At 51.5% G+C, this 19,956-nt stretch overlaps 1 protein-coding gene across 10 annotated transcripts in view; it reads left to right on the forward strand.

Annotated features, from left to right (window-relative positions):
- Positions 1-19,269, forward strand: part of SEPTIN2 (septin 2) — a 29,248-nt gene extending 9,979 nt beyond the window's left edge. For 6 of the 10 annotated variants that reach the window (XM_081490571.1, XM_081490572.1, XM_081490577.1 and 3 more), the window contains 10 exons: positions 7,559-7,645; positions 8,312-8,435; positions 9,347-9,481; positions 9,633-9,750; positions 11,674-11,775; positions 12,417-12,562; positions 13,050-13,133; positions 13,950-14,007; positions 15,015-15,117; positions 17,473-19,269. In XM_081490571.1, the coding sequence (XP_081346697.1) occupies positions 7,559-7,645; positions 8,312-8,435; positions 9,347-9,481; positions 9,633-9,750; positions 11,674-11,775; positions 12,417-12,562; positions 13,050-13,133; positions 13,950-14,007; positions 15,015-15,116 (956 nt within the window). In that variant the 3' untranslated portion in view covers position 15,117; positions 17,473-19,269. Of the gene's footprint in view, positions 1-7,558; positions 7,646-8,311; positions 8,436-9,346; positions 9,482-9,632; positions 9,751-11,673; positions 11,776-12,416; positions 12,563-13,049; positions 13,134-13,949; positions 14,008-15,014; positions 15,118-15,226; positions 15,821-17,472 lie in introns of those variants that run through there. The other 4 variants (XM_081490574.1, XM_081490575.1, XM_081490579.1 and 1 more) reach the window with 1 other exon arrangement.
- Positions 19,270-19,956: the final 687 nt, after the last annotated feature.

Genomic DNA, 19,956 nt, shown 5'->3' on the forward strand with positions numbered 1-19,956 from the left:
ACAGGCCAGGCACTGAGGCTCCCATCTCAGAAACATCCTCGCCCCAGTTAGGCCTGCTGGTGACCGCCCTTCCTGGCTGGCATCACTGTGACCACAGAGAGACCCTCAAGGCATAAGGACCCACCTTAGATACTCCTGAACTTCCAACCCAGAGGGTTGAGATGATGAATGTCTGTGGTGGGTTTAGGCTTCTGAATTTTACAGTAATTTGTTGTACTTTAAAAGTAACATAATTTAACTAGAAGTGTGTTTATTTATCTAATATTCATAAAAATAAGTCTTTAGCTTTCTGTGATAGATATATTTTAAACAAGGGACAATCCTTACTATACACATATTTTTAAATGAGTATTTACAGTGCTTTGAAGTTGAGTGCTTACCTGAGATTTCTTCCTGTTACATCAGATGCATTTTATCATGGATTACGGCATGTATATTGTGTTTTAGCGTGTCCATAACAAAGTTAACTTGATGAACAGTTAATTCTCCTTACTGTATCACATTTTATTTCAATCTCGATAACTGCAGAATTCTCCCCAAATGCTAAGATGCCGCTGGAAAAGCTTGATGGGGTGGTCATGCATGAATGGGACAAGTGATTGTTTCCTGGGATAAACAGTTCACAAATCTGAGATGGGAAAAGAGTGTGGGACCGTGGGCCCAGAGACTTGACTCATGACACGTTTTAGGAGCATAATTACATGATGATGATGGTAGTGTGACTCGGGTTTCTAGTAGGAAGAGTAATGCATTGCAGCCTGTGACATGGCTCCTTCGCTTCATCCCAGTCAGACCGTAATTGTATTTCCAGCCCTGACGGAGTAACTCAGGGTTTGACAGATTTTCTGCAAAGGGTCAGATAGTGAGTATTTAAGGCATTGTGAGCCTTACAGCTTTTGGTGAAGCTGTTTTGTTTACGAGCTAGTGGGCCGGATTTGCCGGAGCACTGTAGTTTGCTGAACCCTGAAATGACTATACCAGACGAGTCCTCCTGGTGTGAATAACCAGATGGCTGGGCAAGACGTATGAAACAGCCCTTTTAAGACTTTGAACAGGAATGCAGGACTTGGGTCCTTGAGAGAAGGAAAAAATTATATGAACTGTAGAGTTATCCCAACTTTCTGCCAGCCACCTGCCCTTCCCCAGGGAGGAGTGAAGCTACCAGAGCAAGTGGTCTCGGCTGGAGAAGACCACAGCTCGGGGGGCTGAGGCACAGGCAGAGTGCCAGAGACAAGGCCGCCTCCCTCTGCGTGTCTGTGTGCGGGGCGGGGGGCACCCTCCCTCTCACCCTGGGGCTGCGCGGTGGTCTGTGTGCGGGTAGGGGCTGGGGAACTTCAGGAAGTCCGGCAGAACACAGCCCCCAGGAAGGAGCAGAGCTGCACTGGAGACTGCCTGCAGGTGGAAGCTGGAAAGATATCAGGAGACGCTGGAATTCAGCCGACCAGGGGCGAGAACGCCTGTGAGATGAGGAGCGTCCGTGCTTAGGGTGGGGGTGAACTCACACCAAGGCTGGTCTACACCCTCCCTGTCAAAACTTCTACATGAACCTCAAAAGGATCAAGTTTATTTACAAATGATGTAACTACTTGCCAGGACAAAGCCTATCACTTATTAAAGAAGGACATCGATGTCTAGACATCTGCAATATAACTCATAATGCTGAGCATCCAGCAAAAAGTTCTTGGATCTGCCAAGAAGGGAGAAGAAAGTAGCCCATAACCAGGAGAGAAATCAAGCAGTAGAAATAGATCCAGAAAAGAACAAAATGGAACTTGTAAAGATTAAAAATACATACAACACCTGAGATGAAAAATTTCCTGATGGGCTGAACAGATTTTTCACTGCAGAAGAAAGGGGGTAATGGAAAGCATCCAGAGTAAAACCAGGCAGAGTAAATAGGAAAGCGCACCAGGACATGGGATCAGAAGGTGAACCACTGATAATGGGACAGTCCTACAGGTAGCCAGAAAAACGAAGAACGGTACATACAGAGGATCAGAGGCAAGAAAGATTGCTGGCGGCTCGTCGGGAATAATGCAAGCCCTGCGGAAGGACGGTTTAAAGTCCTTAAAGTAAAAACAGCCGAGAATTCAGTGTTCATCAAAAGTAACCCTTAAAAATGGATGTTGGAAAGAGAAGAGAAAGACATTTTCTTGTAAATTAGTGGAAAGAGTTGATGAGTGTCAGACTACACCACAAGAAAGGTGAAATGAAGTTTTCAGGTTGACGGAGGAAGGGGAGCCCTGGAAATGGCAGGTGGGGTTGGTAAGTAGAAGACTTCTTGCTTTTTGTTTCTTTCAGAGATAATCGAGAGTGTGACATGCACGTCAGATGAGCAGGATCACACAGCAGGCAGGGGGTGGATAAAAGTGTGCGGCTGTGAGCTTCCATGATGGGTGAGGGGACAGAAAGTGCTTGAAAGGGGGTCGCTGGGTTAACAGTGCATGCTGTGAACCTCAGAGCAGCCACTGGAAAAAGGAAGATCTGGCTAGCAGCCAGTAGGTTTATTAAAACAGAATGTAAACAAGTATTTAGTCCAAAAGAGAGTGGAGAAAGATGAAAGCGTAGATGAGACGAGAAGAGGGCGGCATCTGGCAGGTGTGAGCGCAGCCCTGTTGGCAGTGTGTGTCCGTGGACGGGCGCGGCGAGCGAGAGACGGGTCCCGCAGACGGGGGCCTGCTCTCCCAGGAGGGCCCTTTCTGTGCAGAAACAGAGGAACGGGGCCTTATCATGCACCCCCCAGTCGTAAGAAAGCTCAGGTGCCTTAATTCCTGTCAGACAAAGCAGACTCTGTCTGCCCCCGAATAATCCCAGACGTGAGGAACTTCATATCCTAACGAGAAAGGGGTCTGTTCAGGACAACACCATCTTAAATATGCCTGATGCAGGGTCTGACGAGAGAGATACGAACAAGAGTTTCCAACACTGCTCACAGTAACTGAGGAAGCAGTTAGAAAGTCGGTCATGTAGAATGTTTAAATTATACCATCAAACAGTGCAGCACAGCTGCCAGGACTGCTGAACAGCTGCAGGGTAGGCATTCTTTTAAGGCACATGGAACGTTTCAGCAGAGACGCTCTCGTGATGAGTGTCAGGCCAAGTGCTACCCTGTTACAGATGACTAGAGAGGTAGACTGACTACCTCAGGACCGTAGACTTGACGCCTCGGTAAGGTGGTTGCAAGTCCTGCGGTATGAAATGGCTTATTGCAGTGAGTTGCGGTGTATGCGTGTTCTTCAGCAGTCGTCATGCTGTGCAGCCATGCAGCTCGTGAGGAAACGGGCCCACCACTCAGATCCTTCCTCTGCTGCACATTAGGACGGTAGCAAAAACCGCCTCCATTTACACGTTAACTGGCTGAGAAATCCATGCTGTGCAGCCATGCAGCTCGTGGGGAAACGGGCCCACTCAGAGCCTTCCTCTACCACACATTAGAACAATAGTAAAAACCGCCTCTGTTTACACGTGAACTGGCTAAGAAATCCAAAGTACGACACCAGACGAGCCACTGAACCCGAGGTGGGAAAGTGGGCCTCTGCCGGCTGCAGCTTGTGTGTTGCTGTGAGGCGGTGGAGGGGTGCTGCCTGAGGACCCGGGAAGTGGCTGCCCGTGGCTCATGGCTGGCAGCTGAGCTGGGTGCCATGGGAGCGCTCCTCTGGCTGGTTCTGCTGGGTGAACTTGGTTTCTCTTCACACGTAAGAAACTGTGAGGTTTGTATTATGTGGAAATTGTTCCCTAATGTATCTGTTGTATTGGAACAAATTGTCAGTTTCAAAGCAAATGTCATATAGCAAGACTGACTGTATATCCTAAACAGAGGCGGTTTTATTGCGGGAATGCATGGGTTAACATTGGAAATCAGTCAGTGGTTCTGAAGGGGAAATACCTATACTTAGCAGTACTCTTACCGATAAAAAACTGGGAGAAGGAAGTAAAATCTCCTTAATTACAAATGACGTACTTGTATATATTAAAATCATAAGAAAACTACATAGCTACTAGATCAAAATAGTTTAGCAAGATTGCAGGTTCCCAGTGAGTATATAAAAATCAGCTTTATTTCTGTATGTTACCAACAAGTAGTTTAAAAACAAACTTAAAAATATAATGTCAAAGCAATTACACTAATAAAATCTTTTTAAAAGACAGTACCATTTACAGTAATATAAGAGGTACATACAGCTTAGGGATAGTTTAACAGCGTGTGTGCAAGACCTATACTGAACATTTCAAAGCACTGCTGAGAGAAACCGAGGGAAGGCTGAGTAGGTGTGAACTCTCATCCCTGCCCTGGTGCGCTGGGCTCTGCGGGTGTCCACCCTCCCCAGATTGATCCGTAGAGTCAGTACAGTCCCAACCAAAATTGCAGCGACTTTTGACAACAGGAATTAACCATTTGATTCTAAAATGCAATTGTAAATGCAGAGTGCCCAGAATATGACAAGAAACAGTCTGATTTCCAACAGCACCCACACAGCGTATAAGGCAGCTGTAGAGGTACTCAGCTTACGGTGGACAAAACTGCCAAGGTAATTTGGCATGGGGACAGGTTAATCTTTTTCACAAATAGTGCTATAACAACTGCATGATTGTTTGGGAGAAAATGAACTCCAACCTCTACTTTATACTGAACATCACCTGTTCACTCAAAATGAGTTGTTGACCTAGTTGGAAAGCTATAAAAAGTCTAGGAAAAAAATAGCTTTAGAAAGGTTTATGACTTTGGAGTAGCAGATTGCTTAGGACATGAGCACTAATCACAAAAGGAGTGGCACGTCGTGCTTCATTCCAGATTTGCTTTCCTCAAAGGCACTGATGAGAAAATGGGCCATAGACTGAGAAAGTGCTTGTAGTATACGTGACACAGGACTCGCATCTGGAAGATAAGAGACTTCCGCAGGCTCAGTAGGAAGACAAGTGACCCAGTTACAGAGTCAGAAGGTTTGAACAGACGTTTCACCGGGAATAAGCGGATGGCCGGTAAATGCACGAGGGTGTCGTCCTCTCGGGCCATCAGGAAAGCGCCCCCTAAAACCACAACTGGATGGTCCTGCACACCCACTAGACGGCCGCGGTGCTGGCGGGCAGTGGAGCAGCTGGAGCCGCCTCACCACGGGCCAGGTGGTCAAGCGTTGGCTTCCAGAACAGCTGCGTGCTCACTCGTCAGCCAGCAGTCCACTCCCCGCTGTTTCCCCGAGAGGAGTGATGGTGCGTTGCAGACCACGTGAATGCTGGTATCCACTTTTCTGGACACGCAGGTGTCTGTCCAGCACCAAGCAGGTTGTATCTGCTCACGGAACATCGGTCGACGGTGCAGAGAAATGGGCTGCTAGTAGGGGCAGTGGCAACAACCAGCGTCTGGAGCCGAGTGTGTGCTGAGCGGGAGCCAGAGAGCGCAGTGTGTCCTGCGTGCTCTGTGTTCAGTGTTTGGGTGGCGATGCGTTCACACTGGGCCACACCTGTCCTGTGTGTCTCGTCTGCCCATCTCCAGGCACCTGTTAGGGAAACTCCCAGCGGAGACGGAGATGCGAGTGACCGCGGAACAGAGCAGAGCTGGGTGCGCTCAGAGGTCAGCCCAGGGGTGGCCTTGTCTCTGAGTCAATGAGCAGGTTGTGGATGTCACCCAAAAGCTATTCCAAGTGAAATAACCGCTTATACCCTTAAAACTGAGATTCATAATTTAGAATCCGCCGTCTCTACTCAGACACCTTTGCTGAGTTGTCTTCTTCTGGCCTCGGTCCTCTCTCAGCTGTATTACTCGGAGCTGTTGCCACACGGTTGTAGCAGAGTGGCTTTGTCTGTCCGTCCTCTTCCCCTGCTGGACTGCAGAGCCCCACAGGGGCGGGGGCAGGGGGCAGGGGGCAGAGCCCCACAGGGGCGGGGGCAGGGGGCAGAGCCCCACAGGGGCAGGGGGCAGGGGCAGGGCCCCGCGGGGGCAGGGGGGCAGGGGGCAGGGACTCGGCCCTCCTCGCTGTTGTGTCCCCACCTGCGCCCGTGCAGGCGCTCTGTGAGGGCTTGGCGCATACTGGTCAAGGCCCCTGCACGTGTAGTGAACAGGTGTCACGGCACACTTTATTAAAAGGTAACTTACTGGGAGAGCGCGTATTTAGTCATATTCTGACTCTCTCATATTTGGAAAGGTTCAATATGTGATTCTGGTTTTGCCCTTTTAATTCCTTCTCATCTATGAAAACTGCAGTCTAGTAAAGTATAGTCCGAGTTGCATGTCTGCCAATTTCAGATTCATTTTTTTGTTCTTGATATTCCCAGAGGTGATTTTCAGATCAGATGTGTGCTCCTTCCTAGACTGTGCAGGACATAACAGAAGGGGGGGGTCAAGCTGAGGTGCCCAGAGGCAGTCAGACCAGCAAATACAAAATTAAGCCTTAGGTGATGACCTCCAGCAAAGTGATGGAGTGTGTTCTTCCTTGGAATGTAAATTTCAGTTTTTTTGGTATTTCACATCTTCTTTGAAGTTAAGTTTCAAATGTTCAGAATATGTAGTTAGCAGTGGTTGAAGAGGAATTTTTTTTTAATTTATTTATTTTAATTGGAGGCTAATTACTTTACAGTATTAAAGGGGAGTTTCTAACTCACTAACTGCTTGAGGGAACGTGTGCTGCCTGCCGTGGGGGGTGACACCCGCAGAGGAGCGGGAAGCCGCCTGCCCTGCCTGTGGTGGCCTCCGGGGGTGGGGGGGTGTGTGTGAGTGAAACAGGAAGGGGGAAAGCCTGCTCCCACCTTGCTGGCCGGCCAGTCACATGACCAGTCACGGCACAGGAGTCTTGGGTGTCCCCGCCCCACCCCCACAGTTCGGGAAGCTGGGTGCCTTTGACATTGTTGTGTCTGTTCAGCTTTCTGAAATGTGGTAAGTTTAAAGGTTAGCAGAGCCCATACCTAAAAATCTACTGTGCATTCTGATTATCAAAAAATAAGGAGCCACCTCAAGTCCATTCCACGTATTTGGCAAGAGGTCAGATGGAGTTGGGTTTGCCTCGTAGCTCAGTCAATAAAGAATCTGCCTGCAATGCAGGAGACTCTGGTTCAATTCCTGGGCCGGGAAGATCCCCTGGAGAAGGAAATGGCAACCCACTCCAGTATTCTTGTCTGGAAAATCCCGTGAACAGAGGAGCCTGAAAGACTACAGTCCATGGGGTCACAAGAGTCAGACACAACTCAGCGACTAAACCACCACAGGTGGAATTACGATCTTATGGATTCTCAGGTCTCACAAGCCTGGACTCCAGCTGAGGCCCTGCTCTGGACAGCAGCGCGAGCATGCAGGCTGCTGACCTCAGAGCCCCTGTTCCTGCCTCAGTGGGACCAGGGGGTCAGGCCAGATCCACTGTGGTGACACGGGGAGGCTACTGACCTCAGAGCCCCTGCTCCCACATCAGGGGGGCCAGGGGGTTGGGCCAAATCCACTGTGGTCACACAGGATGCAGAGAAGGGTGTTTATGAGGTGCTTAGTGCAGGGCCAGGCCTCATGTACGCACTCAGCAGGCTTGACTGTGTCACACAGGTAACGTCATGACATCATGTTTCTTTTCATTTCAAGGTGAATCGGGGCTAGGAAAATCGACGCTCATCAACAGCCTCTTCCTGACTGACCTCTACCCAGAGAGAGTCATCCCTGGAGCCGCAGGTACAGAGGTTTCCGCGCTGTAGCGGCGCAGCTCCCTGTGGTGGGGTCTGCGGAGCGCAGTCGGGAGTCGGTGCCTTAGCCTTGCGTCTGTTTTGTTTGGTTCTGGACCCAGGACACACCTGTCGAGGCGGGAAAGGGGTGCTGCACCTGATGTGCTTGCATGCACCGTGGCCCGTCTTCCCCACGCTTGATTTCCTTGTCTACAGAGTGAAATAGTTCCTGCCAATGGTACAGGTTTGATGAGGCTCAAGTGAAAATGTTTGCTCTGAAAAAACCTGCCTACAGAGGAAGTTTCTGTGGGCGTAGGTGTCATCTGAGCCCTTTCCCTCAGGTGTGTGTCCAGCACTGACCGCTGGGCTTCGTGAGGCCGCTGAGTGAGTGGGCTGTGAATCCATCAGCTGGGACCTAGGCCCCACAACAGGACTGCAGTCCATGGACAGTCTTGAAATGAATTCATTCAGTGTTCTTCCTGTCCCAGGAAGAGAAGTTGCAATTTTCAATACTGGTGTTTTTTTGCCTCCCACACAGCCCTTGAATCTCAGCTACAGTGTTTCTCTTGCTGACCCTGGGGTCCTTCTCACACACTCTCCATGTTGCCTTCTGAGAACTGTCCTTGTGAGTCACCTGTTTAATAAGAAGAAAGTAACAAGGTTGCTTCTGTTTTAGAGAAAATTGAAAGAACTGTCCAGATTGAGGCTTCCACTGTTGAAATTGAAGAGCGTGGGGTCAAGCTGCGTCTGACTGTGGTGGACACCCCGGGCTACGGGGACGCCATCAACTGCAGGGACTGGTACGTCCCCAGGGCCCACGGTGACGAGGCTGTGCCCCTGCCACGTGTGTCTCCGTCCGTCGTGTTCACTCACGGTTGCTGGGTCTGGGGTAGCTATGAGTGACAGAACAATAAGACAATTTAAATCATTCTAATTATAGCATTTGTAATGGGGAATTTCACAAGGAATGAGTATTTTTTCTCTTAAGAGCATTCTAGTGAGATCTGATATCACAAAGCCAACTGAACAGCAAATGCTAACATAAATAAAGCCCCTTGATTTGGACCATGGCTAGTGAACAAGATATCATAGTAGTCTTCCTCCTTTCCATATTCAAGAAGATGAAATCTCTTAAGAGACTTGTTCCAGACCGAGTGTCTGTAGTTGGCTGCTTATTGGCGACAGTTGTACAAGTAAGGAAATGAAGTGGACTGTAAGAGCAGTCCGGGCCGTGCACCTTGGAGAGAGCACTCCTTTGACTGTGCAGCGTCTCTTGGTTCTAATCCTGCAGACACAAGGCAGCAACTCTCCAGCACTCATGAGGAGAGGGCGGGAGGGGCAGAGGGCTCCCCTGTCTTCCTCCTCCTCCTGGGACTCCTCCCTCCCTCCCGCAGCCACCGCCCCCGCTCATCTGTCCTCCACCCGTCCCGCTCCCGCTGCTGTCTGTCTCCTGTCAGTCAGCTCAGGCTCTTTGCAACCTAGTCCATCCGGGCTTCCGACCTTCAACACTTAAAGGAAACGATTCTTGGCACAGTTTCCAAAAGCCACCATGTCGCCAAACCTAGGAGTCGGTTTTGTGCTTCCATCCTACAGTTGAGTTATTAAATCACATCTGCTCGCGGGGTAGGGGCTAGAAAAACGTGTTTGTGTTTGTAGTGAGGGACTGCTGCGTCTTGTATCCCGTGGTTATTAGTGTTTGTGTTTCTCGCAGCTTTAAAACGATCATCGCCTACATCGATGAGCAGTTTGAGCGTTACCTGCATGACGAGAGTGGCCTGAACAGGCGGCACATCATCGACAACAGGGTGCACTGCTGCTTCTACTTCATCTCCCCCTTCGGGCACGGGTGAGCAGCCTTTTCCCCGGGAGCCTGGCATCTGGGTTAGGGTGTCCTCTTGACTGTGTGGCTTTACAGCTCCCCCCAGAATTGCATGTTTTACTGTAAGAATTGAAATGATTCTGAGAGAAACAATTCTTCCCTTAAACGTGACTTTTAGACTGAAGCCATTGGATGTTGCGTTCATGAAGGCAATCCACAACAAGGTGAATATCGTGCCTGTCATCGCGAAGGCTGACACGCTCACACTGAAGGAGCGGGAGCGCCTGAAGAAAAGGGTGCGCGTGGGGCCCCCCGGGGGGCGGGCCTGGGAGGGGAGGGCTGGGGTGGGGTGGGCACAGAGCGGGGCCAGCGGGGCTCCCCAGGGGAAAGGAAATGGATGTGCAGTGTCCTTCTGAAAGCGTCTACGTTTCCCTCAAATGAGTTGGTAACTGTCTGCCTCTCTGGAGCCTGGGTGTGGGCCCCCCCCCCACCCCGGGACAGCTCTGGACCATTACTGGTGTTTAGGGTAACAGTCTTCTGAGACGTGGGAGACGGTGTCTCGTTTCAGTTTGCATTTGCCCGGTCGCGGGTCTGAGTCTGTTCCGTGGCACTTAAAGCCCACCGGCACGTTCGCTTGGGTTTTAGAGCCTTGCTGCTCTTGATTGCATTTTTACTGACTTATAGATACTCCTGTATTTTTGGACGTTGATGATCATGTTGTAAATGATTTCACCTAGTGTGACCTTTGCGTTTTTGTGTTTCTCCTGATGTCTTCTATCAGCCTTCTCCTTTATTGTCTTAAATGCTTGCCAATTTTTTAGAAAATATCCAGGCCCTTGGAAGAGCACCTGAAAACTTAGGCATTTTTATTCTTGACAATAAATAGTTTAGCAGCTCACACGTAAGGGAACTTCACCTTAATAGGAGATGAACCCCAGACATGCAGCGGAGAGAGCTGTCAGGGTTAGAATGCTTTACATCCGTCTCTGACTGTGTGCAAAGCGCCCAGGTCTTGATCTCAGAGTCTGAAATGAAATGAAATGGTGGGCCTTTCCAGCCCCTCTTCTCCTGGCTTCTCTCCTGTGCCTGTCCACACACTTCTTTCCTGGTCTAAGAACCTCTGTCCTCAGACCTCTGTCCACCTCTCCCTCCCTCTCAAAATGATTCTTGTCACCCAGGCTGAGCACGCGCGATTATTCTTCCTCTAACTGCTCTCTTCTGGTGCTGGGCAGCCGCACGAACTTCGCTCTGTCCCTGTCCCCAGCGCAAACCTTGTCTTGCAGGGGGAGCGGAGCAGCGTCCTGCTCCCTGCTCAGCTTCTCCGTCTCAGCGAGGAGGGAGGGGGGTGAGCAGTCCTCAGCAGACCAAGGTCAGGATGCAGGGAGGGCCTTTTCTTAGATCCTGACTTAGTGTGGGCTGTGGGTTCATCCACGATCTTGGACCACATGAGGCCCTTTCGTCACATTAAGGAGGAACAAGTTTGGGAGCAGGTTTGAAGCAGAGATGCTTCCTGCTGCCTTGGCCTGTGTTCTCTCTTCCGCGGAGGGCCCAGATTCTAGCGTGAGGGTAAGCAGAGGGCCAGTCTGCCCCAGACCTGGTGGAGGCCCAGCGCGTGCGGGGCTTGGGGGCTGGGTTTCTGGGAGACTGACGGGTGAATGCGTGCTAGCTTCCACTCTAGCCCAGTTTTTTCCCTCTAGGCAACTCTGCCACTTGGTTGGTAGTTGAGACTGTGAGGTATCACTGCTGACCACTCTTTGCTGTTAGATGGAATTGAGACCCTTGATCCCTTCCTGACGTTGGGGAGATGTCCACTTGTCAGCCCCAGTCACGCTCGGTCCTGCCTCCCAGCCCTCCTGGATTCCTTGTTACCCTCTGGCCACTGGCAGGTGTCCCCCTGGGCCCTCCCGTCCCTGCTGAGGGCCCCTTGCTGGGCTGCCTGTGTGCAGCGCCCTCTCGCGGCTGCTCGGGGACGGCTGTCCGTCTGCAGCCTCGGCAGGGCCACTGCGGGTGCGTTCCTGTTGTTATTCTGGACGGAGGACCCCTCGGAGTGCACGTCAGCCTTTTGAGTGGTTTGTAAGATCATTTGAAAATGGTTTTAATCAGTAGGATTCTTTATTGACATTCGGATACTTCTGACACGTTTCTAATATGATGCATTAAACTTGACTGAAACAGTATGCAATTTGCTACAGTTGCTCCTGGTTTGGTCATTCTTTCAGATTCTGGATGAAATTGAGGAACATAACATCAAAATCTATCACTTACCTGATGCAGAGTCCGATGAAGATGAAGATTTTAAAGAGCAGACTAGACTTCTCAAGGTGGGTATTTTGTCTCCAGGTGCACAGGGTCAGTCACTCTTGCGTTCCTGTTGTTGTTGCTATTTAGTCACTAAGTTGTGTTCAACTCTTTTGTGGACCCCTCGGACCCCTTGGATCCCTTGAACTGTAGCCCACCAGGCTCCTCTGTCCATGGGATTCTCCAGGCAACAATACTGGAGTGGGTTGCCGTTTCCTACTCCAGGGGATCTTCCTGACCCCGGGATTGAACCCGGGCCTCCCACATTGACAGGTGGATTCTTTACCTCTAGTGCCACCCGGGAAGCCCTGTTTCTTGTAGTCAGTGCATTTAACGTGAAAAGCGCTGGCGAAGGGCCAGATTCTAGAGTCTTGATCTCTGAGGTTGCCCAGGCAGGTTCAGTTACACTGGTACTTTTGCTTTCGGTGTATTCTGCCATAGCTGTCACCTCAGGCTTGGAAGCCTCGCTGCAGGTGTAGTTTGCTCCGTCCCCCCGTCCCCCGTGGGGACCGCAGCCACCTGCAAGCGGAATGTGTGCCTTCGGTTTTGCAGTGAGCCCTGCGGTTGGCGGCAGTGTGCGCGTTCTTTGCTCACGTCCCTGTGTGTGCAGTGAACGTTGGGGTTCCCCGTGTGGAGCCAGTCTACCCCGTGTGTCTCCTCCTAGGCCAGCATCCCTTTCTCTGTGGTTGGATCCAATCAGCTGATTGAAGCCAAAGGCAAGAAGGTCAGAGGCCGCCTCTACCCGTGGGGCGTCGTGGAGGTGGAGAACCCGGAGCACAACGACTTTCTGAAGCTGAGGACCATGCTCATGTAAGTACCGTGTATTCCTCATGGCGGCGCCCGGCCTGGAGAGTGGGGCTTTCAAGCGGGGCTGTGCCGTGGCTGTGGGCCACACCGGCTCCCTGCGCTTCTGCGGCGGGCGGTCCAGCTCGGTGCGGAGGCCTGCCCGCCTCTGACCGCTGCAGACTGGCCTCTCCCGCCAGGGCCTGTGCTCCTCCTCAGGCTCGACACCCTGATGGTTTTCCCCGCAGGTGATGCTGATGGGCTCTCTCTGGTATGAAGGTTAAGCCTGCAGAGGCACGAGTGCCGGAGCTGCGTGTTCTCCTAAGTCCCTCCACAGGAGTGTGCTCTGACTTAGGCGGCCCTCCCCTCGGTGGCTGTCCGTCTGTCCATGGTCTCCTGTGGGAGGGGCCCCCGGGGTCTCGTTCCTGGCGTGTGTTCCATGTGTGTGACCAGGTGTCCCCACGTGAGTGGCAGGCACGTGTCGCCCAGTCCTGGTGTGTCTCTTGTCTTGCAGCACGCACATGCAGGATCTCCAGGAGGTGACCCAGGACCTGCACTATGAGAACTTCCGATCCGAGAGGCTCAAGAGAGGCGGCAGGTCATTGCCAAGTCCCACTGGCCCCTCTGCTCCGCGTGCCCGGCTCAGCTGACCGCCAGCCATCACCATTTGGCTTCCTACCTAAAGCTGTCACCACATACTTGCTGCTAGTTTAATCAGTCGTGGGGCTGGGTTTGTTTTTGATTTGTTTTGCCTGTTGAAAGGTGTCTCTAATCATTTATATCAAGAACAGTCCTAGATAGAAAGGCTAGAGACTTGTGTTGGGTCCTTTTTTGATACAAGGTCCTTTGTATCCCTGTATAAGGTGCACTTCAGAGGTTACTTTAAGGTGTTGTGAATTTGGGGACCAGACGTTAAGAAGGGATTCAGAGGTAGCGAGAGCATGCTGTCCGCGGACAGTCCGGCCGTGGCACTGTGCGGCTGCCGCACAGAGCTACGTCTGCGGGCTCAGAGGCCTCCACGCCTGCTTCTCTGCCTGGACATTACAGCTTGTTCCTTTTACAGTATGACGGCTGTAGTCTTTGTTCAGAACTTATCTTAGAGACCTATTCTTCAGATAAAATCTGCTATTTTTTGAGTAAAATTGGAAGTGTTACACCACCCACCCCCAGCTTAGAGTAAGAAAAATGTCCTGAATTTTCCTTTTTGTGTTCTCTTTTTGGTCATTTTTTTCTTTTCTTATTTATTCATGTTGTTAGTCAGAAAAATAGTAAGTTTATATAATTTCCAATAGATTTTTTTCAGAAATTGTATTTCTGAGTAGTTGTGAAGTGAAATTTTAGTTTGGGTCTCTCGTCAGAAGTGACCAGCCGTATTTGTCGTAATATTATACTTGTAATTTCTTTCAACTCTTAGGAAAGTGGAAAATGAGGACATGAATAAAGACCAGATATTGCTGGAGAAGGAGGCTGAGGTAAGTAGAAAAGTATTGTAGTTTTTAATCTTCAATAGCAACTTAATGGAAAAAATTGGAAATAGAGTTTAGTAACATGGCTGATTTTTATAAGTTTTAAAAATCAGCAGTTTTCATATACATCGACAATGAAAACATAATGACAGAAATTGTCAGTCACCATCATTAAGAAGGATTTAAGGAATACGTATGACTTACCCAGGGGTGAAACTAGAGGAAGCTGCACTGGGAAGTTGGTCCAGGGCTTGAGCCTACACGAAGCTCTAGGAGGCAGGGTGCAGGCGAGGACCTGTCTGCCGAGCCCCCTCGGGCCTGTGGCGGGGCGACCGCCCATCCTGGAGACCGGGTGTGGAGGTGCAGGGGGACGGTCACCGCTGGAGTGGCCGGGCCTCGGGCCCCCTCGGGCGGTTGTTTCCCGCCTCTCTAGGTCAGACTCTCTCGGGCTGCCTTTCCTGTCTTATTTTTTCCGTTTCTTGGTCATTTTTATTTTTCATTTGAGTTGCCTGTTCTTATTGTGTGCTCGGTGTTCTGTTGAGACCTTGGTCCTTTCACTGGCTGCTCAGAGTCGGTGAGAGTTAGCTCACGGTACTGCAGTCACGGCCCCGTGAAGGCCCCGGGCTCACGCGCCCCTCTCGCGTCCACACAATCACAGCCCCGTGAAGGCCCTGGACCCCGCGCCCCTCTCCTCTCCGTGTGTTCACTCACGGGGCTGCAGTCACGGCCCCATGAAGGCTCTGGGCTCATGCGTCCCTCTCGCGTCCACACAATCACAGCCCCGTGAAGGCCCTGGACCCCGCGCCCCTCTCCCCTCCGTGTGTTCACTCGCGGGGCTGCAGTCACGGCCCCGTGAAGGCTCTGGGCTCATGCGTGCCTCTCACATCCACACAATCACAGCCCCGTGAAGGCCCTGGACCCCGCGCCCCTCTCCCCTCCGTGTGTTCACTCGTGGGGCTGCAGTCACGGCCCCGTGAAGGCTCTGGGCTCATGCGTGCCTCTCATACCCGCAGCTCCGCCGCATGCAGGAGATGATCGCACGGATGCAGGCGCAGATGCAGCTGCAGCTGCAGGGCGGCGACGGTGACGGCGGGGTCCACGGGCACCACGTGTGAGGTAGGCCCTGGGCTGGGGAGCGGGCACGGGCCCCTGAGGGGAGAGTGGCTCCCGGGAGACCGCAGCTTCCCCATCCCCCCTCTAATGAAGGGCGGCCGTGTTTTCTCAGCCTGGAAGCGTGGTCAGCAGCTGGAGTGGGAAGCCGAGCTGGTCCTTCCTGTGTAGGCAAGAAGGCCGCTCTTCCTTCCTGTGTCTCCTCCACCCGGGACACCTCACTCCGGCTCCCAGACGCGTGCAGGTCCCCCATGCCCGCTGCCTGGAGGTCACACCCCCCCACCCGCTGCCTGGAGCTCACGTCTGACCCCGCAGCATGGGACTCAGTCCCAGTCTGGGCACCAGTCTGCCCCCACTTCAGATACCAGTCACAAGTTGAGGTTGTCAACTGCACTCTGACGGACTGGCTAGAGAACAGAGGGTCCCACCCCACCCACAACCCTACAGGAAAACGTCCGACTTCCTAGATCACATGCATTAAGGGTAAACCACAGCACACAGATGAGGAGGCCCGCAGGGTGAGGCCTGAGACGAGTGCGGAGCTTCTGTCCCCGAGGGGCCAGCAGAGGTGGACTCAGCCCCCGAAACTCTCCAGACTCCTACTTTAGAGACTTTAATATCTCAACAATAGAAGAAAAATTGTATATTAAAGTAGCTTTTATTGGTCATACAATTTGAAATTTATTAAAGCTCAGAATATCTTTTCAAAGGGAATTTTTTTTTCCAATAAAAGCTTTCCCATGTTTATTACTGAGCCGCATGGATCGCTAGTGAGAAAACAGGAAACATCAGGAGCCAAGCATCCGTCTCTCCCATGAGCTCTTAGAGACGGCAGTGACTCTCTCGCTGCCGCGATTGGTTGGTTGGCGTGCAGGCGGCGTGACACAGCAGCGTGTGCCGGCCTCTTGGGAGGTCCTGACAGGCCCGGCCTGGCTCTTCTCCGGCGTCTTCTCTCGGAGCTGTGCCTCATTTTATTCGCAGTTTTCCCTCGAAGCCGTTGAGGAATGGGACGGCTTTGCTCTTGTTTCTTGGCCAGGACTCTCTTGATCCTGAAAGTCTTGTGAGAAGACATGGTGAGGAGCAAACTCAGCCGCACGGAGAGTGTGGGAATAGGGCCCAAAGGAGCTGCGTGTTGTTGGAACAGCTCAGGCAGATCAGAAGCGGAGGTGGGCTGAGGGGTCCCCTCAAGGGAGACTGCCGGGCAGGCTCCTCACTGCAGCTGCGCCCTGACTGCTCGTCCTCAGCGGGTCGCGGGGGTCTGGCCGGGGTGTCATGTCCCTGCCCCTTGGACAGGACGCTCAGAGCTGTCCAGGCAGTGGATAACTAGCTCCAAGAGGAAGGAGTGGAAGGTAAAGTCAGAGCCCAGAGGAGGAGGAGTACGTGGGGTCAGGGTGGAGGCCGGCCTGGGGGCCGGCCCTCTCCCTGGAGGAGCTGACCGGGGCCAGACAGAGTGCCCGCCCAGGTCTAGGGAGAAGCTGGGATTTGGGCAGAGGGCCTCCACTGTGGTTAGGGGCCTGGGATTGTAGAGGTGTCACTCATGTGACGACGTGAACAACTGCAGGCTGAGCTGACACATTGCAGGACCAGTGAGACAGAAGGCGAGGGGCCCCGAGGTTGGGCACCTGTCAGAAATCTCCCAGGACACACAGCTGATGAAGGGCCTGGGCGGGACCGGGCTGGGGGCTTGGTCACCGAATAAAGCCCTTGCCCTTGGTGGCTTATTGGGAAAGCTTTTAGTTATGAAATACCTGCACAGAAAGACACAGTAGGCGGCAGGGTACGAGCACTCGCTTTAAGAGGGAGTGTCCAGGGAGCCCACCTGGGTCGGGGTGACTGCTTCTCTTTGGTTGTCATGTTGGAACCTTGGGAAGGTCCCGGGGGCCTAAGTGAGTGCTGAGGTCCTGCTTCAGCAGTGAGGACGCTGGCGCTGTGGTCACACCCTTGTCAGCTGGTGGACCTTCTGACTCCAGGGGCATTGCTGCCCCGGCAGGGTTGCACCTGCCGGGAGATGGTGGGAGGGAAAGGGGCCGCAGAGCGGCAGGGCTCACCGGAGGCAGGAGGGAGCCATCGGTGTTGGCTCACTTTTCTCTGATCCTGCTGCTTCTCTTCCTGAAGCTTTGTAGAATCATGAGAATTCCACTTTGGGTACGTAAAATCAGTACATTTCTGCATACTTTTCATCCCGGTTTCCAAGAACTTTGTGAGTGAGGTTTTGCTTTTAGGAGACACTGTGGTCCTCGAGGTCCACTGTCTGCTCAGCCTTTGCCCTTGGTTGTCACACAGAAAAATCCTGCTGGCCGTGGTCTGAGCGGCGGGCAGGGCTCCACTCCCACGCAAACATGTTGTGTTTTATTTTTCCAGGAAACACTTTGCAAGATAAATACTCCGATGAGGAACACAGCTGTGTGTTTTCAAGACTGTTGGAGGGGCGCCTGTCCACATTTCACAGTGCCTGTGCCTGAGAATTTAATTTTTTAAAAACTTTCAATGTGTTATTTTGTATGAAGTACCTTAACATTTGCATTTCATTGTTATGTTACACTTTATATTTTGTGAGATGAACTGTCCATTTTCCTTCTTCTTCCACTTTAACTAACCACTAACGCTAGAATTGGTTCCCAGGGACCATTCAGCACGTATAGTTAATAGTGGAATTTGATTTGACTGGCCTAACCGACTAATCGTGATTTACTTCTAGAACATTCAGATTTCCAAGAATGTTCCTGAGCAGTAGAGACATGAACACAGAAAGACGAGCTGCCTGGGTACGAGGCCATTTCTCACCAAGCCATGGCACCTGCTTACCTGCCTTGCTTTTGTTTGACCACAACATCTAAAACCAGTTTTGCTGCTATAACTCCATACTGTTAATTCATCTGCACATTATCTGTTTACCAAATGAAAAGATATCTAATTAGATACATGTTTATAGTTAAATAGCTTTTTTACAAACAGGTTGTTAGGGGTGAGTTTTTTAACAAGTCTTTGAATTCTGAGGTCATTTTTTTAAACCACTATGCAGAGAACTCACCACAAACCACATTCTATAGAGTTTGCCACGAAAACCCGTGAGCTGCAGTTTCTATGTCACAGCTAAGATTCTTACCAATGTGGTGACAGTCAGTAAACTATTTGTACTCAACTAGATTTATAGCCTAACTTTTTAAGGAAAATTAACAGTTGGTCTGTGCAGAAGCCTGCCTTTTTATACTGCACTTGGCGTGTTTTCTGTGACTGCAGTGTGGGAGATACGTCTCGGCAGGGCCATCACGGTTCCCAATGAGTTCTCCTGGTTTGGCTTTACTTGGACTGATCCCGTTCTCAGTGGTTTGCAGGCAGATAGCAGTGTGTGGCCTGTCCCGTCCATTTTTAGCCGCCGTGGTTTCCTTCCTTACGTGTTACACGGATTTGTCCACAGGTGGCTTGAGAGTGGAGGCTCTTTCAGACTCGCTCCACAGGCTGGCTGACGGTGCCACCGTGCGTGCCGCACGGGCTGGTTTCCAGCGCTCTGCGGGAAATCGGTCCCTGGCAGTGACCCATGGAAGGAGACTGGAGGGAGTGGGTACCAGCTCAGCGTTCTCATCTCACCAGAGCACGGGGGCTGACGTGGAGAAGCGCTGTGCTCCAGGGCTGAGGCCACGCAGGAAGGAAAGGGAGCCAGGTGCACTGCAGGAGACCATCTGTGGTCTCCCGACTGCCCTGTCACTGTCGCCTGATTGCAGGTGGTCAAGAGCTATAGGCTTAGGTGCATTGTACAGTTTTTACCAAGAAGTGTTCCATGACCTTAGGGGTACTTCCATGCAAGGCCAGTTATTTGGGTTATTTTGGCATTTATTAACTATGCTAGTAGAAGCTGTTTTTTAAAAGGGGGGTGGTGTGGCAGTACTTGAAGATGGTAGAGGTAATAAGCCCTGTAAGTCTGCTTGGTGCCGGCTGCCACCTAATGGATACATGGGGGTGAGTGGATCTACACTTTCAAATTCCCTTTTGTTTTGCTGCCCCAATCTAAATACTTCTGCTAATAGATAATTGCTCTTTAGTTACTAAGAGATAAAACTTTACCTATAAAAATGTATTTTGAAAACTTATTTTACACAGCAATTTTGTATCCATTGAAACTAACCTTTTACCAATAAAGCACTATTGTTTAGATATTAAGTGAGTAGTTCTCATTATTGTCTCTTTACAAGGTAAAAGTATAAGATCTTCTGGGAAAGATTCAGAGAAAGCTCTGCATTTCCTGTGTATGAGAAATGGGGAGGAATTATTCACATGAACATCAGTACATAACAGCTCTCTACTGGCGATCCCAGCTGGAAAGAGGGAGCCGCAAAGCCTGGGAAGAAAGGATTTACAGGGGGACTGATGATCTCAAAGTGAAGGGCTGATAAAAAGGAGCTCTAGTGAGAGCTCGATGATGTCTGCCCAGCCACTAGAAAACGTGAGAGAATCAAGATTTCATTCACGGTAGGGACAACGCCTGACTGACCAGAAGGAATGCTGAAAACCTTCCCTGGGGGTGGCAGCCGGTCCCCTGGCCCCTCCACCCAGGGCCGCCTGGGCCCCTTTCCTACAGTTCTCTCCAGGCTCCGCAGCCTCTACTGGGTCCCCCGCCGCTCTGACCACGGTCTCCCTGCGTGGTCTCCCTGGCAGTGTGCACCTGTCAGGGGTTCTGTGCCCCGGGGGGTGGGGGTGGGGGTGCGGGGTTCTGCGCTGGGGGCCGGTTAGAGAAAAACGCGGCGGGAGCGACGGGGACAAGAGTGCCCTTCCGAGGCAGCCCCGCGGAAAGCAGATATTCCTCCTACTTGTGTGAAACGTGCCCCGGAGGCCAACCAACCAGGATTC

The sequence above is a fragment of the Giraffa tippelskirchi genome, chromosome 5, assembly GCF_054371585.1.
Source record: "Giraffa tippelskirchi isolate mGirTip1 chromosome 5, T2T-mGirTip1v1.2.pri, whole genome shotgun sequence".
Taxonomy (NCBI): Eukaryota; Metazoa; Chordata; class Mammalia; order Artiodactyla; family Giraffidae; genus Giraffa; species Giraffa tippelskirchi.